General features: G+C 44.0%; 1 protein-coding gene across 4 annotated transcripts in view; it reads right to left on the bottom strand.

Moving 5' to 3' along the window:
* vps13b (vacuolar protein sorting 13 homolog B) overlaps positions 1–26,750 on the bottom strand; it is a 1,087,794-nt gene that overhangs the window by 872,098 nt on the left and 188,946 nt on the right. For all 4 annotated transcript variants that reach the window (XM_085992288.1, XM_085992290.1, XM_085992289.1 and 1 more), the window contains exons 13-15: positions 13,146–13,340; positions 7,825–7,994; positions 6,186–6,380 (exon numbers count right to left, since the gene is read on the bottom strand). In XM_085992288.1, the coding sequence (XP_085848414.1) occupies positions 6,186–6,380; positions 7,825–7,994; positions 13,146–13,340 (560 nt within the window). The remainder of the gene's footprint in view (positions 1–6,185; positions 6,381–7,824; positions 7,995–13,145; positions 13,341–26,750) is intronic.

The raw sequence follows: 26,750 nt of genomic DNA, 5'->3' as shown, positions 1-26,750 counted from the left end.
AACCTGGTGTTGTGTGACTTCCTACATTTGTCCACCCCAGTCCAACACTGGCATCTCCACATCATGGATCATAACATGATCGAGTTCAACATAGCGTTTGAAAGGGAGAAACGCGAAACAGCTACTAAGATACTAAATTTGGGTCAGGCCGACATCAAAGGGATGAGACAGAGACTGTCCACTGTAAACTGGGCAAATCTGTTAATGGGTAAAACGACAGAAGATCAGTGGGAGATGTTCAAAAAAGAATTTAAGGTGATACAGAACCAGTTTATACCCGTGAGGGACAAGAGATCTACTTTAAAAAAAGAGCCATGGATGACTAAAGAGGTAAGGGACAACATAAAACTAAAAGAAAAAGCATATAAAAAAGCAAACAATAGCACAGATCCTGGCAAATGGGAAAGATACAAAGAACAGCAAAGAGTCACAAAACAGATCGTAAGAGCTAAAAAAAGGGAGTATGAAAGGAAACTTGCAAAGGATATCAAAATCAACACAATTTTTTTTTTACAATTATATTAGGAAAAGAAGAGGGCAGTCAGAAACAATGTTGGCCCCTTAAAAACTGAAAGCGATGATATTGTCAATGATAATAAGGAAATGGCGGACATGTTGAATAATTACATTGCGTCAGTATTTACAGTAGAGGAAGAGGATAGCATGCCAGAAATCCCAAGGAAACTAAATCCAGGACAGGGACTCAATAAAATTAAGTAAAATAACAGTAATTACATACATAGGATTACATCAGATATACGGCACAGAAATAGGCCACTCGGTCGAACCAGCCCATGCCGGCGTTTATGCGCCACACGAGCCTCCTCCCGTCTTTCCTCATCTAAATCTGTCAGCATAACCCTTGATTCCCTTTTCCCGCCTCCCCTTAAATGCATCCATAACTATTCGCTTCAACCACTCCGTGGTATCGAGTTCCACATTCTCACCACTCTTTGGGTAAAGAAGTTTCTTCTGAATTTCCTACTGGATTTCTTGGTGACTACCTTATATTGATGGCCTCCAGTTATAGAAACATAGAAAAATAGAAGCAGGAGTAGGCCATTCGGCCCTTCGAGCCTGCTCCGCCATTCAATATGATCATGGCTGATCCTCTATCTCAATACCATATTCCTGCTGTCTCCTCTTGATGCCTTTTGTGTCTTCCCCACAAGTGGAAACACTCTCTCTCTATCCACTCCATCAAAACCTTTCATAATTTTAAAGACCTCTATTAGGTCACCCCCTTCAGCCTTCTTTTTTCGAGAGAAAAGAGACCCAACCTGTTCATCCTTTCCTGATACGTATACCCTCGCATTTCTGGTATCGTCCTTATAAATCTTCTCTGCACCCTCTCCAGTGCCTCTTTATCCTTTTTATAATATGGCGACCAGAACTGTACGTAGTACTCCAAGTGTGGTCTAACCAAGGTTCGATACAAGTTTAGCATAACTTCCCTACTTTTCAATTCTATCCCTCTAGAAATAAACCCTAGTGCTTGGTTTGCTTTTTTTATGGCCTTGCTCACCTATGTCGCAACTTTTAGTGATTTGTGTATTTGTACTCAGAGATCCCTTTGTTCCTCTACCCCACCTAGACTCGCACCCTCCAAGTAATGTGACCTCCCTATTCTTCCTACCAAAATGTAATACCGCACATTTATCTGTGCTGAACTTAATTTGCCAATTATATGCCCATTCTGCAAGTTTATTAATGTCCTCCTGTAATTTGTTGCAGTCCTCCTCAGTATTGGCTATCCCCCCCAATTTGGTGTCATCTGCGAATTTAGAAATTGCGTTTTTGATTCCAAAGTCTAAATCGTTAATGTAAATTGTGAACAGCAGTGGTCCCAGCACTGATCCTCGTGGAACACCACTACCCACCTTCTGCCACTGTGAATAGCTACCCTTTACTCCGACTCTCTGCTTTCTATCCTGAAGCCAGCCAGCAATCCATTCTGCTACTTGTCCCCTGACTCTGCATTCTCTGACTTTGTTCATCAGTCTATTATGGGGTACCTTATCAAAGGCCTTTTAAAAATCCAGATAAATTACATCTGCTGGATTACCATTGTCTACTCTCTCCGTTACCTCTTCAAAAAATTCAGTAAGGTTGGTCAAGCAAGACTTTCCCTTTTGAAATCCATGCTGACTATTCATTATTATATTTTTGGTTTCTAGATGTTCTTCTATTTTCTCCTTTAGTCGGGATTCCATTATTTTTCCTACCACCAATGAAGAAAATAATGGCACTAGAGTGTGACAAATCCCTAGGACCAGATGGTTTCCATCCCAGGGTATTAAAGGAAGTAGGTGAGCACATTGCAGGTGCCCTAACTATAATCTTCCAAGTTCTCTTGATTTGGGGGGTCCAGGTACATAGATCATTAAAATGTCATGTACAGAAAATAATCAAAAAGGCTAATGGAATGCTGGCCTTTTTAATCCAGAGGACTAGACTACAAGGGGGTAGAAGTTATGCTGCAGCTGTACAAAACCCTGGTTAGACCACACCTGGAGCACTGTGAGCAGTTCTGGGCTCCACACCTTAGGAAGGATATATTGGCCTTGGAGGGAGTGCAGCAGTATTCCTTAGAATTTAGAAGGTTAAGGGGTGATCTGATTGAAGTTTTCAGGATATTAAAGGGAACAGATAGGGCAGATAGAGATAAACTATTTCCACTGGTTGAGGATTCGAGGACTGGGGGCAGAGTCTAAAAATTTGAGCCAGACCTTTCAGGAGTGAAATTAGGAAACACTTCTACACACACACACAAAGGGCGGTAGAAGTTTGGAATTTTCTTCCGCAAACGGCAATTGATGCTAGATCAACTGTTAATTTTAAATCGGAGATTTGATAGCTTTCTGTTAACCAAAGGTATTAAGAGATATGGGCCAAAGGCGGGTATATGGAGTTCGGTCGCAGATCAGCCATGATCTCATTGAATGGCGGAGCAGGCTCGAGGGGCTGAATGGCCTACTCCTGTTCCTATGTGAGCAAAATCTCGGCCATAGTATCCTTCACACACCACAATTCCTCCTGGCCATTCGCTGAACTTGTTTTAGGGTTGATTAAGAATTATAGGGCTGTTTTGGAATTTTAGGACAGTGGAGATTACCTCCAGGTCAGAACAGAACTGGTTTCTATAAAGCAGCTCCGAGGGCGTGCAGGTCACCTGTCGGACCCAGCAGTCCACCAAGATGCAAATTTTTCTGGACACGCTCAGAACAGAAACTGGACAGGATGATACCGAATTCTTCTTCCGGAAATCGTAGATGGGCGGGGAGGTAAAGAGAAGAGAGAACACTCTATACTGAAAATTCTCTGCACAGCATTCTCCAAAGCTGAATGAATGCTGTGGAAGTAGAAGTCACACACTATTAGAATCCAAAAGGAGCACCAGTTTCTCAGAATATGGTTTCACCAGAACCAAACAAGACCGGTCAAGTTCCTATGATGTGCAAAGGATGCAGATTGAGGAGCAAAAGGAAATCTCACCGACAACATTCTTTTTATACTTTAAAACTTAAAAATGATCACCAACAGTTCAGTCTTTTGACTATTTCAGTAGATTCTGTGAATATTTTTGCTTCTAATGTGCGCGCTGACCATCAGGGAGAGAAGTTTGGGAGTGCTTTCACAACAGTGCTAATGCCTCAACTTCCGCACACAATTAAAGAGTCACTGAAAGGGCTTTGTGCTGTTGTTAATTCAGCTCCCTCAGAAGAGTCAAGCTGAATAAGTCTTCTCAGCTGGTTCTGTCAAATATGTTACCAGCAATCAAATAAGCCAAAAAGATTTAAAGCACGAACCAATGAAACCACTTCTAATCTGAACCATTGCCTCACACCCAACTAAAAGATGCACATGTCTCAATGAGCAGGGAGTGCTTCCCTCTCCTTACAAAACAGCAGTAGCGAAACTGCTCACTTTTCATGACTATGTATTTAAAGGAGTATCCAGCAAAAATGTTTTAAAAAAAAATAATGCAATAGTTTCAGATAAACAAGATTTTAAACTAAATCTGCGTAACTGAGAAGCCCGACAGCTCAAAGATTAAAAATAGAACCTTCATTTATTCTAGAAAAAATTAAGTATTTTGTTTTAACCTAAACACTTTGACCAGAAAGGCGGCAATACTAAGTGTGGTCTTCATTGTTACTCTGTTATTACTTCTACCGCCTCTGTGAAGCAGAAAGAAAAGCTGGAAAGCAAACATACAAGACCCACTTTCAAACATTTCCTGAAATTTGGTCACAATTCTCATTAGGCTGTAACTCAAAAATGCAATTGCTTGCACGTGTACAATGAAAAAGTCTGGCATCAGAATCCCCACAGAATTATTGAAGTTGAAAAACATGCCAATAATATGAATGTCAAAAGAGGGCATTGTCTAGAAAGGCTCAGTGGTGTGATTCTTATATAAGTCACAACTGCCAATTTCAGAAAATCATAGAATGATACAGCACACAGGAGGCCATTCTGCCCATCGTGTCTGTGCCAGCTCTTTGAAAGAGCTATCCAATTAGCCCTAATAGTGCCGCAACTATTTCCCCTTTCACGTATCTATCCAATTCCCCTTTTGAAAGCTATTATTGAATCTGCTTCCATCACAGTTTCAAGCAGCGCATTCCAGATTATAACTCGCTGCGTAAAATAAATTCTCCTCATCTCGTTTCTGGTTCTTTTGCCAATTACCTTAAAGCGGTGTCCTCTGGTTACCGACCCTTCTGCACTGGAAACAGTTTCACCTTATTTACTCTATCAAAATCCTTCATGATTTTGAACATCTCTATTAAATCTCTCCTTAACCTTCTCTGCTCGGAGGAGAACAATGCCAGCTTCTCTAGTTTCTCCAAATAACTGAAGATTCTGGTAAATCTCCTCCGCACCCTCTCGAGGCCCTTGACATCCTTCCTAAAGTGTGATGCCCAGAATTGGACACAATACTCCTGCTGGGGCCTAACCAGTAATTTATAAAGGCTCAGCATTACTTCCTTGCTTTTGTAGAAAGTGATTACTACACTTTCTACTCTTTTCCCGAGTAACAGGCAACAAGACCACCAGCAGGACTCCAAGATAAAGTAGACACAGGCAAATATGAACAAAAAAATCTGATTCAAAGTGGTGTGGAATCTGGAATCAGAATGAGTTCCCTTCATTACACACCACAGCACATCCATAACAAATATTCACACACAAAAAATGGCATTTGTAACCAAAAATAGGTCCTGGAATCAAGTAGAAAAGGAAAGCTTGAAGTAGGACAATTAAAGGGGTCTGGATAAAACAGAGGAAAAGTACATTGGTATCAAAAATACTACTTATTAATCAGTAGTCCACATGGAAAAAAGACAGACCTATTTACTCCATCAATACTGTTGAATTAGCTAAGAGTGAAGTTGAATAAGATCCAGGAGATCTTGTTTGCTCAGTGCTTAAAATGTCCAACCACTGTGGAGCAAGAATCATAGAATCATTACAGGATTTCAAGACCCGTGCTGACTCTCTTGAAAGGGCAATTCAGCTAGTTCCATTACCCCGTAGCCCTGCATTTTCTTCACCCTTCAGGTACTTATCCAATTCCCTCTTGAAAGCCACTATTGAATCTGCCTCCACCACCCTTTCAGGCAGTGCATTCCAGATCATAACCACTTTTTTTGTTCCCTGCACGCTCTCTAAAGCCTTCACATCCTTCCTAAAGTGCAGTGCCCAGAATTCGACACAATACTCCAGTTAAGGCCGAAAGGTTCATCCTAACTTGCTGGATTTTGAAAGCCCAGGATCCTGTATGCTTTTTTTAACCGCTTCCTCAACCTGCCCTGCCACCTTCAAAGATTTGTGCACATATACCCCCAGGTCTCTCTGTTTATGCACCCCCTTTAGAATCAACAAACTAAATACAATAAAGTATACTGAATAGGATATCAAAATATTTTTGGTACATTTTAAGTTATCATTGATACTCTTGTACTTCAACATTAAACAGAGGTTACATTTCAGGAAAAGCCTTTATTTTTACCCATATGCTGTACAATAGCATAGAGCTAAAACACGATAACTTTCACTCGTGATTTGCAATGCTTATCGCATATCTCTAAGAAAATCTGATGTTTAGATTTTCTTCATCATAAAAGTGAGCAACTTCAAATTGAATGCATTGAAAAAGCTGATAAAGAATACCTTACCTTAACATAACAGTGTGCATAGCAGTGATGCAGCAGATTATCAGATGGCTGGTTAAGGCTGCTGACAGCAGGTACAAGTTGTCCAGCATACATTGGCACTGAATGTTCCAAACTAAGCCTGTCCACCTGTATTCTCAAGGCAGGTAGGGGCCGCAATGGATGAAAATGTGGTGCATTTAAGTAAGGCACGGAATTCTGGAAGAACAAGATTTTTGATTTTCTTTTTAAAAAGGTTAATCTTCGTATCATTATTTTACATAGGAAAGAAAAATTCATTCATCACAGATCATACTTTGTGGGTGCACATACTGTGCTGTGTGGTACCAATGTATACAGATCATGAAGGACCCAGATTCAGTCCCTACTCTATTGTTGAGTAAGCTGATCATCTGCCAGGGCAGCAGTAGGGCACTTATGAGTAAGCCCAAAACTAGGGGTCATAAATATAAGAAAGTTACAGTATGTATTCCCTCCTTCACCAATATTGTCACTTCTCCTCCTTTCTTACCTATTGAGTCCCTCCTAAAATTATTATGGGCCAAAGTTATGTTCCACTCTGGCCCAGTTTGCTGGCAAGTTTCTGTTAGTGCTATTAAATCCACATCTTCCTCTATCATAATTGCTTTTCACTGCCCCATACATTTATATCTTATTACTTACTTTTTCTGATTGCTTCTGTTTTCCCTGCTCCCACCCTTCCTAGTGTAGTTGACTCTTCCCTTTCCTGCTGATCTATTTTGTCAGTCTTCTACCAGTTGATAGGGAATTCAAACATTGGTATGATGAAGACTTCAACCAGTCCCGAGTTCAACATTATAACTTCATAGAAATTTACGGCACAGATGGAAGACATTCGGCCCATCGTGTCTGTGCTGGCTGAAAAAGAGCTATCCAGCCTAATCTCACTTTCCAGCTCTTGGTCCGTAGCTGTGTCGGTTACAGCAATTCAAGTGAACATCCAAGTACTTTTCAAATGCAATGAGCATTTCTGCCTCTACCATCCTTTCAGGCAGCGAGCCCCAGACCCCAACACCCTCTGGGTGAAAAAGGTTCTCAACTCCCCTCTAATCTTTCTACCAATTACTTTAAATCTACGCCCCCTGGTTATTGACCTCTCTGTTACGAGAAATAGGTCCTTCCTAGCTACTCTATCTAGGCCTCTCAATTTTATAAACTAACATTTCAGTTTTTTTTTTTAATTAAATGCTGGAGGAAGGAAGGCAGTGAGAGAAGCTCGGGACTCTCATTCGAGATGAGGCAGGCAGCAAGAGCATCACACCACAGAAGTTTCAAAGCATTTGCCAGGTGGAAAGACAGACTATCCCTTCATGATCAAATTCCACTTTAAGCACTGGCTGAGTGCCTCCCAGGCACCAGCAGAGCAGTGAAATAATCAGCCCTCTTGACCACAGAAGGCTGTGACCTGAACACAGGTCTTTGTGCATCCGATGTTTCAAATTTACATGTATTTTTATTTTAAACCACAACATGGCAAAAAGCAGAGTTAAAAACTGTTAAAGAATAATTGATACTGTTCTCCAATTTGTCAAACTATTTGAAGAAATATTATGCCCTAAAAAAAACCACTTCCTTTCTTACATACATTTATAAGATTTTTTTTTTAGTAGAGGCTCATTACCTTTTGACCTAAAATTATAGGAAGTAAATTGTCTAGTAGGTTGAACTCAGCCAGAGTAATTGTAATTGTGGTTTTTAAAACAGTTATACATGTTAATCTTGTTGGAATATACTCCTCTAAAGCAGCCACCTCTTCTTGGCTTGGCAATGTTCTGTTCTCATCCACAGTTTCTGAAAGGTTTCAAAGGGACAATATTAGCATAAACATCATCGCTATTATTAGAATAATTGGAGGCTTTTTGGAAAGCAAACACAATACTGACAGGATGATTATTCAATCAATTATATATTAAAAACAGTAAGGTGCTGCATAAGTAAGGTGGCGCGGTGATTGGAACATGACACGACTAATGGGACTATAATTGATCAGCATCCAACATTACATGACACACCCAAACATAAGCTTTAATAATACTCAGGTACGCCTTTCTACAAAGAAATTTGCGATTGTGACCTTCCAGGAACCAGCAAACCAGACAGTGCTGTAAAACAAACTCTGCAGTTTGAAACGGAGAGCTTTCATCTCGGAACAGAAGGAAATCTGCAAAAGTGAGTGCGGGTCTGTCAAGGTGGGCTCGCTGCTGAACGACGACAGAAACCGGAACGTGAAAATGCAACGGACATGATTTTGAGAAAGATCATACTTTCATTTAAATTGAATTTACAGCACAGAAACAGGCCATGCAGCCCAACGGGTCTATGCTGGTGTTTATGCTCCACAAGAGCCTCCTCTCACACCAACTACGTCTAACCCTTTCAGCATAACCTTCTATTCATAGGATATACGGCACCGGATCAGGCCGTTCGTCCCAAACAGTCCATGCTGGTATTGATGCTCCACTCAAGCCTCCTCCAGTCTTTCCTCATCTAACTCGATCAGCATAGACCTCTATTCCCTTCTCCCTCATATGCTTGTCCAGCCGCCCCTTAAATGCCTCTATACTATTAGCTTCACCCACTCCCTGTGGTCGCGAGTTCCACATTCTCACCACTCTCTGGGTAAAGAAGTTTCTTTTGAATTCTCTTTTTGATTTATTCGTAACTACCTTTTATTCATGATCCCTAGTTTTGGACACCCCACAAATGGAAACATCTTCTCTATGTCTACCCTATCGAACCACTTCATAATTTTAAAGACCTCGATCAGGTCACTCCTCTGCCCTTCTCTGTTCTAGAGAAAAGAGACCCAGCCTGTTCAATCTTTTCCGATAATTATAACTTCTCAGTTCTGGCATCATCCTAGTAAATCATTTCTGCAACTTCTCCAGTGCCTTATATCCTTTTTGTAATATGGGGACCAAAATTTAAAAAGCCCATGTTACAAATCGGATTCATACAGCACAGAAGGCGGCCTTTTGGCCCATCTATGCCGGCTCTTTAAAAGGGCAATCAAATATGACCCACTCCCTTTGCTCTTGCCCCATAGCCCTGCAAAATATTTTCTTTTCAAGTATATATCCAATTCCCTTTTGAAAGTTACTATTGAATCTGCTTCCACCACCCTTTCAGGCAGTGCATTCCAGTTCATAACAACTTGGTGCATAAAAAAATGTCTCCTCATTTCCCCTCTGGTTCTTTTACCAATTATCTTAAATCGGTGTCCTCTGCTTACTGACCCTCCTGCCAGTGATGACAGTTTCTCCTTCTTTACTCGATCAAAACTCTTCACAATTTTAAACATCTCTATTCAATCTCCTCTTAACCTTCTCTGCTCTAGGAAGAACAAGCCAATAAAAAAAAAACTGCAAATTTAATGGGTCTTGACGAACAGGATTCGAAAAACAGGTCGGAAGAAGCCAACAGAAGTGTAAGAATGTAGACACATAAAATGCAACAGCCAATGGCTGAACTTCTCGCTGGACCAAGTATTAAATGTTGGAAAACCCAATGGAACAGAATCGGAGCTAGTAAAGTGCCCTCTCTCACGCTAAGCAGCACCCAGGTGTTTGGAGCCAACACCCACTAAGTCTCAAGTTGTTCAGAACCCAACCCCTTGGTCAAGCAACCATCTCACCACACACCTCACCAGAGCATAGATCCACAGCACCACATCCGCACCTCCATACCAATCACTTCATTGATCAGAGCCCACACCCCCAGCTGAAAATGCCTCCCTGCACTAAGCAGCACTTCAGTAACCAGAACCCAGCCTCCTCACCTCAACATGTCATCTTCTCCCCCTCCCCCACTGAGCATCATAACTAATGGGAGCCACTTGCCCCATCCTCCTCCTCCCAGTCTCTCCATTCTCTTCCCTCCTCCTTCTGTCCCCTCCCTTCCTCTCCTCCCCTTTTCCCCGACACACTCAGCAGCTCTCTACCCCCATCCCCGCGCTCCTCCCGTGCCAGTTTTGCACCTCCCAGCTGCCTCCTTGCCCGTCGCCCACCTTCAATCCCACCCTCCAAACCTGCTTGACTTTAAGCTGCACTTGGTCTTGACTCCCCTCTGCGCAGCTAACTGTAAAAAGGAGATCGACTGCTACATTAAAAATTTGGGGCACGAAATTCGGTTACGCCCCATTTGGCCTGAACACTTCCCTCTGCAACTGGACCCTGGACTTCCTAACAAACAGACCCCAGTCTGTCAAATTAGGTAACCACACCTCCCCCCCACTGACCCTGAACACGGGGGCCCCACAAGGATGTGTGCTGAGCCCCCTCCTCTACTCCCTCTTCACCCACGACTGCGTGGCTGTTCATGGTTCCAACACCATCATCAAGTTTGCGGATGATACCACGGTAGTAGGCCAGATCACCAACAACGATGAGTCAGCCTACAGGGAGGAGGTCCAGCATCTCGTGAAGTGGTGCGCCGATAACAACCTGGCCCTTAACATCAAGAAAACCAAAGAAATCATTGTGGACTTCAGGAAGTCTAAAGGCGGAAGTCACACCCCCATCCACATCAATGGGGCTGTGGTGGAAAGGGTGGACAGCTTTAAGTTCCTCGGAGTCCACATCACGGAAGACCTCTCCTGGTCCCTCAATACCTCGTCTCTGGTGAAGAAGGCCCAGCAGCGCCTATATTTCCTAAGGAGGCTGAAGGGATGTAACCTGTCACCCCTGATCCTCTCTAACTTTTACCGCTGCACAATAGAGAGCATCCTGACAAACTGTATCACAGTATGGTATGGCAGCTGAAGCTCCTATGACCGGAAAGCCCTGCAGCGGGTAGTCAAAACTGCCCAACGCATTACCGGCACCCGGCTACCGACCATAGAGAACATCTACCAGAAACGCTGTTTACGGAGGTCACTGACCATCATCAAAGACCCTACCCACCCCAGCCACAGTCTGTTCGCCCTCCTGCCATCTGGGAGACGCTACAGATGCATTCGCACCCGTACGACCAGATTTAGGAACAGCTTCTTTCCCAGGGCTGTCATCCTACTGAACTCCACAAATAAACTCTAAAGCCTGCACATCTGCCAATGCACTTTATTATGGTTATGTTAATGTATTACAAGCCAAATGTATGTTGAATGTTTAAATGTCTTAATCTAAATGTAAACTCTCGGGAGCCGCAAGCCTACATTTCGTTGTACTGCACTTGTGCACTAACAATGACAATAAAAGTTGATTATGATTATTATTATTATAACCAAGTTAAGGCCGGACATTTAATGCCCAGCATGGAAGTACCACCCTGGCCGCTAAATTCGGCTAACTGCCCCACACACAAGTGGAACGCAATCTCGAGCGCTCTACTTCCTGGTGATGCGGTAACCGAGACGATGTCGGGGCGCGATCGGTGGGGCTCGGGGGAGCGCTGCCGCATTTCAACACCCCTCCCCTTCAGTTAAGGGGCCACTGCACACTCTGCGGGGCCTCCGATGGCCCACACTAGGCCACCAGGACTGCGTGATGGCAGCCAGACCCGGGCCATGGCCCACCACGGAGGGCCGACCTGGAGGTCGGCCAAAAAAAGATAATGGCGGTGCGGGTCGCGGCCGCACCTCCCCTTCAAATAATCGCCCCGTGAGCGGAGGTCAGCCCAGTTCGCGACCTGCGAGGCTGGCGCCGACACCTCCCGTAGCAGTCTCGCGGGGCACAGTTGAATTTCTGCCGCGGGGCAGTAAGGGGCTCGGGGCACTACTGGCGGGGGCGCAGCACTATTGGGCAGCGCCTCAGCAACGCCCTGCCGAATTTCTCAGGAGGCTATTTTTTCGTCCTCCCCCAGGTGATAAGCCTTTTAGCGCCCATTAGCGGCCCGCCCGGAGGCACTAACAGCAGGCGCAAAGGAGCTGAATTTCTAGCCCATAGGATTTTGCCTGAATTCTGAAAGTAAAGATTAAATTATGTAAATTAAACAAACCTTTCAGGTTTATAATTCATTATACTGCAGGAAAATATCAATAAATTGGTCAGGTCGGCAGAACAGTGGCAAATGGAATTCAATCCGGAGAAGTGTGAGGTAATGCATTTGGGGAGGGCTAACAAGGAAAGGGAATACACATTAAATGGTAGGACACTGAGTAGTGTAGAGGAACAAAGGGACCTTGGAGTGCATGTCCACAGATCCCTGAAGGTAGCAGGCCAAGTAGATAAGGTGGTTAAGAAGGCATACGGAATGCTTGCCTTTATTAACCGTGGCATAGAATACAAGAGCAGGGGGATTATGCTTCAACTGTATAAAACACTAGTTAGGCCTCAGCTAGAGTACTGCGTGCAGTTCTGTTACAGGAAAGATGTGATTGCGCTAGAGAGGGTACAGAAGAGATTTACAAGGATGTTGCCGGGAGTAGAGAAATCTTAGCTATGAGGAAAGACTGGATAGGCTGGGTCTGTTTTCCTTGCAACAGAGGAGGCTGAGGGGAGACCTTATTGGAGTGTATAAAATTATGAGGGGCACAGATAAAGTGGATAGAAGGGACCGATTTCCCTTAGCAGAGGGGTCAAAAACCAGGGGGCACAGACTTAAAGTAATTGGGGGAAGGTTTAGAGGGGATTTGAGGGGAAATTTCTTCACCCAGAGAGTTGTGGGGGTCTGGATCTCACTGCAGGAACCCTAACCACATTTAAAAAGTACTTGGATGTGCACTTGGGATGCTCTAACCTGCAGGGCTACGGACCAAGAGCTGGGAAGTGGGATTAGGCTGGATAACTCTTTGTTGGCCGGCGCAGACACGATGGGCCGAAATGGCCTCCTTCCGTGCTGTAACTTTCTATGAATCTATTCTATGATTCTATACTGTGAAATAAACTACACTCATAACAAACATCAGCAGATACAACCGTAGCGTTTAAACCTATTGTTAAAAATCTTTCAATTGAAAAATCTCCAGTAGTTACTTTTCGGTGACATTACAAATTTTGTTTTAACCTGAGTTAGGCTTGCTGTACGGTTCATACTCATGTTCCAGTCCACATGCCGCCATCTTTAGTATTCTGTGAACAGAGCTACTATCCAGCCGAAGCTCCATTGGACCCACGACTAGGCGTTTAGTGGACATCTCTTGGACGCTGCTCAGATCCTCGCTTTTGTTCGTGGAAGCATCTTGTTGTTGACTAATGGAACCTGAGAACACAATGACAGCAACACAACATAAGCACACATTTAACTTGAGGAAAGGCAGTTTGCTCAAATACTTGGGGGGGGGGGGGGGAAAAAAGAACCGTAGTTATAAATAGAACCAGCTACAAAAAAAGAGAAAAACTTCACTGTTAAAATATGAAAAAGACCATAAGTAAAATGAAAGTGGTTGTGAAAACCTATAGATATAATTAAACATATACATTTCCTGACTATAAATAAAGCCAGTATTGCATAATTAATAGTACAGATAATCTGTTATGGATAAAACTTCAGAGTAAGATTATTCACATTGAAAACTGATCCACATCTGTAAATGGAGCTATGTCAGTCCAAGAGTGTGCCTTCCTCCCACTCTTGCAAACTTCTCCCCATTCTTTCCTGTCCCTCCTGAAGGTATACAGACACACTGGCACCTGCAGCACAACTAGGGGTGCCAATCCTCTAGAATTGTCCAGGAATCTCCAGGAATTGAAGATTAATCCCCAGGACACAACTGCAAGCAAACCAGGAGAAAAATCATAAGGGCATTAAACAAAATGTTGTTTTTTTCTTTTTTTTAAATTTTCTTTGAATATTTCAATTTATTAGTTTGAAAAATATTCGAGATGGGGACCAAAAAGTTGTTTCTCTAACAGTTAAGATTAATACAATTGGGCAACAAAGGATGTGTTCCAATGTTCCCTTTTAGCTGCGTGGCCGCGCAGCGCTCTGGAGGTGTCGCGCAGCCGGCTCACTGGCTTCTAAATGGAAAAACCGCACGTGTGCGTAATTATGAATGGGCCGTGCCGCCCCACTAAAAAATTAGAGGGAACATGGGTCTGTTCCCTTTCCAATTGCCGTGGGAAGGCCGTGCGTCTGGAGAATGAACCAATGGCGGGAGTGTGGGGGCGGGGTGGTTCAAGGCAGGCGATCATGCGATGAACCCTCCAGGAATACACCCAACCAGAGCCGACAACCCTAAGCATAACAGCAGCTGGACCATGTGCGGGATCGGATACAAGCAGCAGAGTTTTGGATGACCTCAAGTTTATGGAAGGTGGAGGATGGGACGCCGGCCCGGAGCGTATTGGAAGAGTCGGGTCTACATTAAATGAAGAGTAAATCCAGTGCCGGGTCAAACCTCTCTCAGAAATTACTCAAGGGTTTGGACTTCCCGGGCACTTTTCTCAGTTTACATGTTTGGATAGCAAGAATTGTCTCCCCCTCGCCTTTTCCTCCCAGCGGTCTCTGAACATTTAAATTTCTAACCATCAGATGAGAGCTCTGTGCACACATATATCCAGGCAGGAGCAGAGCTCAAACCTCATTAGGATAGTTGTGGTTACAGCAGCCAAGCAATGCAGACAGGGTTTTGCCTGGCCTAAAAACCCAAACTGCAATTAAACTGCCCAGACTGGCAGCTTCAGTTTAAGTGCACCTTTAATGTATAAGCCTGAACAGTGGCCGAGTCCGATTTTTCTGCACCCAACATTCACGTAGCAATGAGATCAGCTACCTCAATCGGCACGGAAGCAGGGACAGTACTCAACGATACATGTATCATAAGGTTGAGAATATTTATTCGCTAAGCCAAGCCTTTTTTTTGTACAATATTCACTTTGCTCTTAGCCTTAGGCAAACCACAAGATTTTTTTTTCATAACTATGGTAGGCATTGCCTCTACAAGGTTCTCAATTCACCTCTGAAATAAAGTGCATGAGGTATCATTTTCATTTAACCACTTAAAAATAATCCCTTCATAAAGTGGTTTAAAAATATAGCTTTCAAACCATGACTTCCTACACCGCAGTTCCTTGGTCTCAATTGCAACCAAACAGATGTTAGCAAGTGGTGAGGCGCTGTTGTACAAGGAGAAAGGAGAATAAAATTGTTTGTCTGACAATAATGGTACAGGACTGGGAGGAGGTCACCTGCCTATCCTCTTAGCTTCAAGACAATGTGTGGCACATAAGTGCCTTGGGTGGAAGAGGTGGGGAAAGAAAAATATTTTTTTTAAATAGAGGAAAGGAGAAATAAGAAATGTTTTAATTTCTCCTCGTCTTTTTCTCTTTGTTACACAGTCACATCACTCGGTGAAAATGTTGCACACATATCTGGATTACTAACTTTGAGCACAGTTTACCTTTCAGTGTGTGGTCAATGTTTCAAAGTCTCACTTAACTGTACATGTACTATACGATTAATAACATTAACCATAAATCCTTTCTGTCCCTCTGATTTGCTCACTTAATCCACCACATTGCCTTGTGGTTGGCTCATTAATCCATGGAAATCACGTGATCCATGCCTTATTTGTCTACCAGCAATTTGACTGGTTCATGGATACCATGTGATCCAAGCTCCCATTACAAATAGTGATCTGTTTAGTTGATCAGAACCATATACCATGCCAAGGATAGAGCTCAGCAAATGGATTTTGTTGCAACAGCTGCTCTTGGGCCTCAATTCTTCCCAAACCCAGTTTGCTGCAACCTCACTTATTGTTTCATATGACGGGAAAAGCTTATTATGGGATGTCTAGTTTGGCTGTCCATTCGATGGCCTCCTGAGATGCTGAGCGGAGAAATGAGGTGCCTCCCGCAACAGATCTCAGTGAGCAGGTTGATGCGATGTGTTCCATGGTCTGGGACTCCTGGCCACAGTCGCACTTCGGGTCGTCCCTCATCTTCCACTTGTGGAGCAGGTGCCCACATCGTCCACGCCCTGTGTGGATTGGGTTGAGCACCGTCCATGGTCTTCGAGGGAGGTCGAAGCCAGGGACCCTCTGCTGTTGGCTCAGTGATGAGGTGTTGGTTCTTTTTGTTGCGTGCGTCCCACGATTCCCTCCATCTGGATAGTGGGTCGATAACAGCTGCGTGAATAATGGCTGCTGTTTCCCAGAATGGCCGGCGCAATTTTAAGGGCTTTCGCGGCAAATGGCAGGCGGGGCAATGTGGGACAGCAATGGAGGCCACTCAGATGGAGTAGACTGGAGCGTCCCAGACACCATCCTCATGGCGGCGATTAGCTGCACATCCACGATCTTCTGTGTGGCGGCTGCAGGACCATGAGGTAGAGCAGTATTCTGTAGCAGAGTAGACTAGGGCCACTGTTGCAAAGTGTTCTGCCTGTGTGTCCTCACTGACCGAGGGCCAGAGGTGGCTTTATGTAGAATGTACAGCACAGTAACAGGCCATTCGGCCCAACTGGTGTGTGTCCCACACGAGCCTCCTTCTACCCTACTTCATCTAACCCTATCAGCAGATCCTTCTACAAAAGCAAAATACTGTGGATGCTGGTAATCTGAAATTAAAAACAGAAAACACCAAAAATAGTCAGGTCAGGCAGCATCTGTGGAGAGAGAGAAAGAGAGTTAACGTTTCAGATCAATGACCTTTCATCAGAAATAGAAAATGTTAAAGATGTAACCTGTTTTAAGCAAGTACAGAGGCAGAGAAAGGGGGGCAGGGAGGAAAGATCAAAAGGGAAGGTCTATGATAGGGGGAAGGCAGGGTATATGGTTCCTATAAACTAAACAGATCACTACTAGCTTGGACCACGTGGTTTCCATGAACCAGTCAAATTGCTGCAAGAAAAATAAGGCACGGATCATGTGATTTCCATGAGTTAGCCACAAGGCAATGTGGTGGATTAAGTGAGCAAATCAAAGGGACAGAAAAGGACTTATGGTTAATGTTTTTAATAGTATAGTAGATACTCTTTTACATCCACCCGAACAGACAGAGGCGTCAGTTTAACATCTCACCTCCAACATTCAACAGAGTTGCCAACTCTCGTGATTTAATCGCAAGACAAGCGATTTTTAATTAAAATACACCCCAAACTCGCGATCTCACAATTCAACTCAGAAAAGTCATGACTTCTTTTCCGATTTCAGAGGTCCACCAAAAACAACCAAAAATGCACTGTCTTTATACCTGCACACTGCCACCTTCACCATCCAAATAGCAATTTCTCCTCCACCTCTGGCGCCACTGCTGGTAAAAGCCAACTGTTCACCTGATTTTCCACCCCCCCGCCCCTTCTTTCAGCCGCCGTCTCCTCGACCCGGCCGCGCATACGTATTGGTAAACGCAGCAGCGCCGCTGATGTTTGCCAGCTTTCTCGGCCTGTACGCACCGTGTGGTGGCATATTAGCGCCGCCGGAGCCAGACAGCGGCCCTTGAAGGAGCAGGTAAGGCAAGTGAGGTGGGGGGGCCTCGGCAGGGCTTAAGCGAAATGATTCGGCGTTACGCTGAAGTTTGAGACAGGAGGACGCCGTGATCCTAGGTGCCCGGTCGGTATCTGGCGCTTTGAACTGCAAGCGACTGGGCCACGCTCGCTGCAGGAACTGAAAGGTTAGAAGGATTCGGGGCAATGGTGGGTGTCGGGTTTATCATCAAGGAGTGAGGCGAATTGTAGCCCTTCTCAGTACGTGAAGCGGTGTTTAATCAGCAGTGGCTTCCACAGTAAGCCACATATTTAAACTAACTCCTAATGCATGAGATTCACACGTCTCTTAGTCTCATCATTTTCTAACTTTATCACCCTTCCACAATCCAGATGTTGCTTTCTTGATTTCTATCTGGAAATTTTCCCATGTGTAACCTTTCTTGGGGAGGGGGAGTGGAGGGATTATTGTGCTTTTACAATCCCACATACAAGCAAGGTATATACAAGCAAACAAAATACAGCGGATGCTGGAAATGTGAAGTTAAAAACAGAAAATGTTGGAAAACACTCAGCAGGTGGGGAGAGAGAGAGAGAGAGAGAGGGAGAGAGAAACAGAGTTAACATTTCAGGTCGATGACCAGTTCTGATGAAAGCTCATCGACTCGAAACGTTAACTCTGTTTCTCTCTCTCCAGCCTGACCCACTGAGTGTCTCCAGCATTGGAATCGAGAATTGTTGCTCAGCGCCAGCAAGTTTCACATTAAGGAAAATAAAAATAATGATGAATATAAAGGCTTAATTTTATAACTAATTTTTATACAGAAAAAATACATCGTGTTGCGAGGGGGGGGGGGGGGGGGGTGCAGTGGGTGGTCCCTGAATTTTTTTTTATACCATGGGAAGGGAGCTTCAGAAGCGCTAGACCCGAGGATCGATAGAAATCGGTATTCGGGCTACGTGCATACTTGGGGCAAGCTGCAGACACTGGTCGCACCTCCTGTCTCCACAGGAAGGTGGTTTTTGATATTTTTCTCCCCCTAAAACTTCCCTTTGGTTGGCAGCGGCAGGTGGTTGAATTGGGCACCAGGTGAATTGGTGGTGATAAAGGGTAGGTTTTTCCAAAAGTTTTTTGAAAAGCATTTTCAGATACAGTAATATATCATTTTTGTAAAGAGCTTAAATAAAGATTAAATAAAGATTTAATTATAATTTAAAATAATTCTAATAAATTATTTAATTAAGAGATTAAATAAAGCCGCTGATGAGGTTCATAAACAAACTGTCAATCTATATTGGTTTGCGTTTGGAAAAAATGGCAACTCATGATTTCTATACCAAACTCCTGATTTTTAAGAGTTTGTCTCATGATTTATGAGACGGTAGGGTTGGCATGACTGACTCAGTGCTGCGCTGAAGAATGAACCGTGACATGAGGCTTGAACCCATGATTCATAGAGGCTCCCACTGAGTCACACTGACACTTCAATTACAAATTATTACAAAGTATTTCCAGCACAGAAACAAGCCATTCGGCCCAACAGGTCCACGCTGGTGTTTACGTTCCACACCAGCTTCTTCCCACCCTTCTCAAATGATTTTTCACTTGGTACTACTGGCTGCATTTGTATTTTTAATTTAAAAAGGGTTGTACCGAATTCACCTCACAGCTGCAATCTCCACACAATCGCCCTAACCCTAACCAATTAAATCTCGCATTTAATTGGTGCCATCTGTCGATTTAAGCAGCAGGTAACAGTACATTAACAACCTTGCGTGTGCACAGGGTTTCTCTTCTCTGAAAACAAAAGTACATCAGCCATTCTTCACTCGTTTGTTGCTAATGGCCCAGTAATTCGGGTCCCAACGCGTGAGTACAGACGGGGTACTCACGCGTGGGCCCGATGGAATTGCCGGTTTTCAGCATGCGCGGAAAACCGGCATTTCCTTTCCTCTGAACCAAGGGGTTCAGAGGTTGAACGCGTGCGCGCAGGAGTCTGCACGTGCGCGCTGAAATTCCTTCTTCTTTTTTTTTAAAGGTTTGTCCGTGCGTGAAGGCCTCAACTTTTACGAATGAAAAAAGCAGACGTAAGAACTTAGTTTTCAAAGGTAAGTGGTCTAATAATTAAAGTTAGAATTTTTTTTCCACAGGTTTATTATTTTTAAAGACTTTACAGTAAGGTAAGTGTATTTTTAGACCCGATTTCTTAAAAAAAAAATTTTTTCAGAAATTTGAATAATTGTTTAAAATAGTTTTTTACAGTTATTAATAGTTCATTTAATTAGTGGGATTTTTAAAAACTTTTATTTGAAGTTTAAGTACTGTTTTGGGCGCCTGGAGTTTTCATGAGTTTGACAGTTCTTACTATCAAACTCATGAATGAACTTTTGCAACCTCCGATTGGTTGCCCAGTGCTCACGTGATACCAGCCGGGTCATCGAACTAACTACGCCGCTGGATCACGCAAGCACAGCGCGCCGGGAGCTGAACCGGGCCACTGACAGGAAATCCACGCAGGGCCAGGCTTCAACTGTCGGCGCGCTATGTAAGTGTAGGTCGGGGGCTTGCACCCGCGGGAAGCCCCCAACACCAATTTCTGGGCCAATATCTTTCTTCCCAGCCGAGTGCAAAAACTGACAGCACGCCAAAGGTTTGTACTGCAGAGCAACTGTAGCCTTTATGTTCTACATCTCAAATATTTCTGGCAAGCCCTTCAGTTTACTTTGAACAGCAGGCATCAGCTGTCCTTGTGACATCAGATAATAAAACGCAAAAAATACATGACTAAATACATTTGATCAGTTGTGTTTCTGCATTATTTATACTTTCAAAACTACAGGTAGACTATCCTTTATCCAAACTTCCGAAAACCGAAAACCTCTAAAAACCAAAAGTTTTTTCGTTCAGCGTAAGTTGTGCGCACAACATGACCAGAGTGGCGCACGACTTACACTGAGCAGGGCAGAGGGTCACAGAGTTCCCTCCTGGGTAGGAGATTGCAGGCCGAGCCGGGCAGTGTGAAGGAGGTACCGGGAGAGTGAACCCGACAATACATCGGCCCGTCCGATAGCTGCAGCGGCCCGTCCGATATTCTTTTCTCCCCCCCCCGACCGCCGACCCCCACCCCCCACCGACCCCCCGCCAACCCCGACCCCCGACAAATTTCCCAATACCTTCTGAAATCCGAAAAATTCCAAAAACCAAAACTCAGCTGGTCCCAAGGTTTTCGGATAAAGGATAGTCTACCTGTATTAATAAATATTTTTCAAGCTTAAATTGGATCTAACAAAAATCTAGGCTGACACTCCAGTGCAGTGCCGAGGGAGTGTTGCACTGTCAGAGGTGCTGTCTTTGAGATGAGACGTTAAACCGAGGCCCCCTCTGCTCTCTCAGGTGGATGTAAAAGATCCCATGGCACTTGACGTAAGAAAACTACTAGGCACTTGGTCTAAGCGTTAAACAAAGCTTTAATCAACTGTTTTACAACATGGAGGTCTAGTTGTGTCCTTCACTAGTTCCTGTTAAGAATGTCCTGCGCAAGCTGGGCCCGTGCCAGAGTATTTATACTCTCCCTGGACAGCGCCAGTATTATTTCATAAGTCTTTCTTTCATGAATGACTGATTCATGTCAGCACTATTTCGTAGTAAAGCAGGGAAGTTCTCCCCAGTGTCCTGGCCAATATTTATCCCTCAACGACCATCACTAAAACAGATTATCTGGTCGTTATCACATTGCTGTTTGTGGGAGCTTGCTGTGCTCAAATTGGCTGCCGTGTTTCCTACGTTACAACAGTCGTCGTCGTACGTGTGACTGCACTTCAAAAAGTACTTCATTGGCTGTAAAGCGCTTTGGGACGTCCTGAGGTTGTGAAAGGTGCTACAGAAATACAAGTCTTTTTTTTTTTAAACATTTCACGTTTCATTTCGCTGGTCTCTTTCAGGTGACAGACAGCATGCAACCTTTTCCAAAGCAAGAGGGGAAAGTCAACACCTCCCTGCTACTGCTGGTTACCAAATAATCAGGAGGTACACAAGGAAACCACAGATTGGCTGCCCCTCTCTGCCACTTTCTACCTATTTTGCAATGGAAATTCTCACCTGCCATCAGTCCCTCTTCTCCCAACCCCTACCTCCTCACCATATAATGCCCGAGTGACAATGTTCACAGCCAGCAGTTAAACATCACCCAGCAGCAGTGGGTATAGAATCTGGCTGCCTTCCTTGCCATCTCCCACTCGGCTCGCCCTCAATAAATTATTGACGGCTTCTGATCTGAGTCAGTGAATACTTGGAAGGAGTATTATCCCAACCTCCCCTGCTACACAGCATAAAAAAAACAACTAAATTATTGGCTCAAGGTACCTCCATTGGCCCATAGACCAAAACTGGAGTGCAATAGCATGACACTTAACTGAAAACGTCACTCCTACCAGTACTCCATTAACAGATCTGCTAAATTAGGAGCTCACAACATGGGACACCGTATTTCAGCCATTTTAAACTGGATTTAATACAAATGTAAGTGATTATTACTCATGTTCTCAGTGGTTATAATCAATAATGTTCTCAATAATGAATTTTAAAAAATAAAGTGGAATGCATTTCATTAGAAAGATTTTATACATAAGTCAGCAACCCTATCTCTAAACCTAGTGGACCTGAAGTTCCAAGGGGCTTAAGAGAGAGAAAATACGTTGCGTCACTATCACAGCAGGGAGAGCACAATTTGGAGGGGAGCCCAGAAACACCAAAAATCCCAGTCCAAGAAAGGAGGCACATCTTCCATCGCACCAGAACATCGCTACCACATGGAGTGGTTGAGGCTAATAGCATAGATGCATTTAAGGGGAAGCTAAATAAGTACATGAGGGAGAAAAGAATAGAAGGGTATGTTGATAGGCTGAGATGAAGTAAGGTGCAAGGGGGCTCGTGTGAAGCATAAACACCAGCATGGACCTGTTGGGTCGAATGGCCCGTTTCTGCTGTAAAGTTCTGTGGAATCACAGCAGCAGTTTGGGGGCCATTCCTGGGCTAGCCTGGCAAATTCTGCCCAGTTCACCCTGTCCGGACCCACAGATCTTGTGCCAGCTGAGATGGGTTCAGTTGTGGACCTCAAAGGCCCCAGAAATGTTAAGCCCCAATGAATGCTGTCCACCCGTGCATATGCACATGGCCTAACTTGGGACACGTTACTGGACTGGCAAAGCGGTCGACAGAAGTCCTCCCCTTTAAAAGTGTACATGGATCTTCAGGCCTAGAATTGAGCATCAAACAGTGAAGCTGTTGCAATGAAGATTTTAAAAAGTCCTGCTCACATGTTTCTTCCTTGGGCCAGAGTGCACTGTAGCAGTTTCATTCCAGCTTCATATGTAAACAAAATTGAACTGTTACTAACAGGCCTGGTAGCGAGGATAATTGAAACAGAAACAGTTATCACGAATTGATTATTCCTATTTTTATCATACTCAAAGCTATTAGCACTCTGAAAAAATTAACCTTGGGAAGTCTGCAAGGCCCTTAAAAAGATAAAAATAATTTACAAGAGATGACTATCTAGCTAAACAAACTTTCAAACAGGAAACTATTATCACCTCAGTTCATATTGACATAACCTTCTTGGAGTATATGATCTCAGTATTACCTTACTGCTGTTCCTCAAAACAAACAAATGGACCAAAATCAGCTCTCTCCATATTTCAAACCCTGTGAATGGTGGATGAATCATGTATTTTTAAAATCAAATGCAGCTAAGGCAACCGAATATGCACCCACACTAACTGCAAAACATCTCAATGTATCACAGCACTCTTTCTTCCCCTCTACCCCATAACAGAGAAAAAGTGAAGGATTTGAATCAATGCTTCTAATAATTTTCCAAGAACATGTGTACAGATATATTCTAATACTGGTAAATAAATTGAGACAAATTTCTGTACAATTTCTATTTAATTATAGTGTCAGTTGTGGCTCAGTGGGCAGCACACTCACCTCTGAGTCAGAAGGTTGTGGATTCAAGTCCCACTCCAGGGACTTGAGCACATAAATCTAGGCTGACACTCCAGTGCTGTACTGAGGGAGTGCTACACTGTCAGAGGTGCCGTCTTTCAGATGAGACATTAAACTGAGGCCCCGTCTGCTCTCTCAGGTGGATGTAAAAGATCCCATGGCACTATTTTGAAGAAGAGCAGGGGAGTTATCCCCGGTGCCCTGGCCAATATTTATCCCTCAATCAACATAACAAAAACAGTTTACCTGGTCATTATCACATTGCTGTTTTTGGGAGCTTGCTGTGTGCAATTTTTTTTTTAATTCATCTTTATGGGATCAGGGCGTCGCTGGCAATGCCAGCATTTATTGCCCACCCCTAGCTGCCCTCGAGAAGGTGGCGGTGAGCCGCCTTCTTGAACCGCTGCAGTCCGTGTGATTAGCTGCCGCGTTTCCCACATTACAACAGTGACTACACTCCAAAAGTACTTAATTGGCTATAAAGCGCTTTGAGGCATCCAGTGGTCGTAAAAGGTGCTAAAGAAGTGTAAGTCTTTCTTTTTTTTGAAAAGCTCACGTTGAATGTTAACGGGGTGTTTTTGAAAACCCTGCAATTTGCACATATGAAAGCATGAAGTCTCGGGAGTCCAAATATCTTAAACCTGTTAACGATAGATTCTGCTAGCAGACAAAAGACTGGCAAAGAAAATGTTTATTTAATATCAGATTATCTTCGTGCAGCTGCTTTGTTCACATCCCTAAAAGAGAACAGTGGACTTCTGGTCTGGAACGGGCTGCCGTCTCGTGGGGTGCACGCTGATTCGCTGAATTCCTTCGCGAGAGAGAGCTGGACCAGTTTCTGGCTGGGGGGGGGCGGAGATCACCTCATGCAAGAGCTAGGTACTGCATAGCATTATCGGGGCCACAGAGATCTCCTGGATTAGTTTCGAATGCCTAAGGAGGGGAAGGAGAGGAATTTCCCAGAATTTGGTTTCCCCAAATTGGCATGAGGCTGTTTTTCCAATCTGGTTTCTCGCCCCTTCCAGCTGATCTTGTGATTGCACTAGGAATCGCAACTGTGTGAGACAGACTGGATGGGCCAGAGGGTCTTTTTTCCTGTCAGTCATTGCTCGTATGTTTAACACATCATCTGATGGTCCCACTGGGAGCACGAAGCTTGATTACTAGCGAATGCAGGTGGCAAAATCAATTGCACAGGCTCGCGTGCCCAATTCACAGTGGACCAGTGTTCCCTGTAAGGTGCGTGGTGGCGCACTGCTCCAGGGAACCCGCACAGCGGGCATGTCGGCATTTCAATGTAAAGACCGCGGTACTTTGATTGGCCCGCACAGCCCCTTAAAGGGGCCGCACAGGGCCAAAATAAATTACAGGGAACCTAGCGGTGGACCACATTTTTCAGCGGAGAAAAAGGCTGGAATTTTACAGGTTGCACCAACAGCCAGCACAATCCTCCTTAAGGCTTCAAATTTCATTGAAGTAAGTTTCCTTGCTAAACCTTGCAGCTTTCTCACTATCTCCTTGCCGCAATGCCACCACCCACTGGGAACAGGTGCAGCAACATGTGGATGGCTTCTTAAAGGGAAGCATCACATTTTAATTTTTTAAATTATATTATGTTGCTATTTAAATCTGATTTTTGCACTCTAACACTTATTTTGCTTTCAGGTTCTATTTCAGCTGCAGTAGCCAAAGTGGCCAGCATAGGAAATCCTTCAGGGGTTCAAATGGCTCTCCATTTTGAAGTTCCATATGGCTGATACAATATTTGCCCCTGTATGCAGCCACTTACCTTTATGTGTGTGCATTTCCATTTTTTGAGCTGCTGGTCAGATTTTGAACAACCCCCACCCTCCCATTAGGTTAGCTGTCGCACAAAACTACGTTGGGAACCAATACGAATTATTCAAATGTTGCTAAACCCCACAAAATTGGGCTGTCATTTCAGTGCACTGTGGGCTCGCGTGACCCAAGCAGCCCACTATCGCCAGCACAGATTTTGCTGTGTTCTGAAAATGTGTAAAACCACCACATTAGTACTGAGGCATCTATATAGTATCAGCCGTGGCTCAGTGGGTAGCACCCTCGCCTCCGAGTCAGAAGGTTGTGGGTTCAAGTCCCACTCCAGGGTCTTGAGCACAAGAAGCTAGGTTGACACTCCAGTGCAGTGCTGAAGGAGTGCTGCACTGTTGGAGCTGCTGTCTTTTGGAAGAGACATTAAACCGAGGCCCCGTCTGATCTCTCAAGAGGACGCAAAAGATCCCATGGCACTATTCGAAGAGGAGCAGGGAAGTTAACTCCGGTGTCCTGGCCAATATTTATCCCTCAATCAACATCACTAAGACAGATTATCTGGTCATTATCACATTGCTGTTTGTGGGAGCTTGCTGCGAGCAAATTGGCTGCCGCGTTTCCTACATTACAGTGACTACACTTCAAAGAGTACTTAATTGACCGTAAAGCGCTTTGAGATGTCCGGTGGCCAAATGCAAGTTTGTTCTTTCTTTTATACCAACAAGGTCCCAGTTTGACCCTGGTCTGTGCTAAGTTTGCTAAACATAACTAGTGTAATGCGGAGCTGCTATAAATGATAGTGTCCCCAAGCTACAGAAAGAGGGGGGAAAAAATCAATTAGCCAACATCATCGCACCGGATTGCTAAAAAGTAATCCCCTGCTGAAAAAACTGTGCACATGCAGCACTGGGTGAGAATAAGACGACACTCAGCTGCAATGCACAACCTGCTAACTTTCCCAAAATGGACTCAACCTAGAAGGTAAGTTTTTAGGCAAGGTACCAAAGCGCTGTCAGCATCCACTGAACCATACTTAGCATGTTGACATCTTCAGGGGATTAGGGGGAGGGTGGTGGTGTGGAGAGAGAAGTAGGTTCCTCTCAAGAGCCCAGCAGTCCATCACTTGAATTTGATGTGTTGCGCTGGGTCGCACATTATACAGCAGTATGTTAACTGTTTCATCTTCACACCAGTCTCATTTTATTAGCACATGGAATGTTTTTAACTTTTCTGTGTTCATTGATTTTTGTGTTGCTGCAACTGAAGATTTACATTTGACTAACAAGCACGCTACTTTATTTGTTGTTGAAGCACTATAAAAATTATCATGCCTATAATACTTTTGGAACAGCTCCAAATTCAGCTCAGATCCATTTCCCAGTGGGTCTACTGTAATTATGGAGTCCTTCCAATTTACCTAAAACAAAAAAACACAGCAGAACATG

The sequence above is a fragment of the Somniosus microcephalus genome, chromosome 7 (assembly GCF_052327205.1).
Source record: "Somniosus microcephalus isolate GS21.2 chromosome 7, FLI_Smic_1.0, whole genome shotgun sequence".
Lineage (NCBI taxonomy): Eukaryota > Metazoa > Chordata > Chondrichthyes > Squaliformes > Somniosidae > Somniosus > Somniosus microcephalus.
Note: the sequence above shows the minus strand (reverse complement) of the source record. Positions and strands in the feature narration are given on the sequence as shown.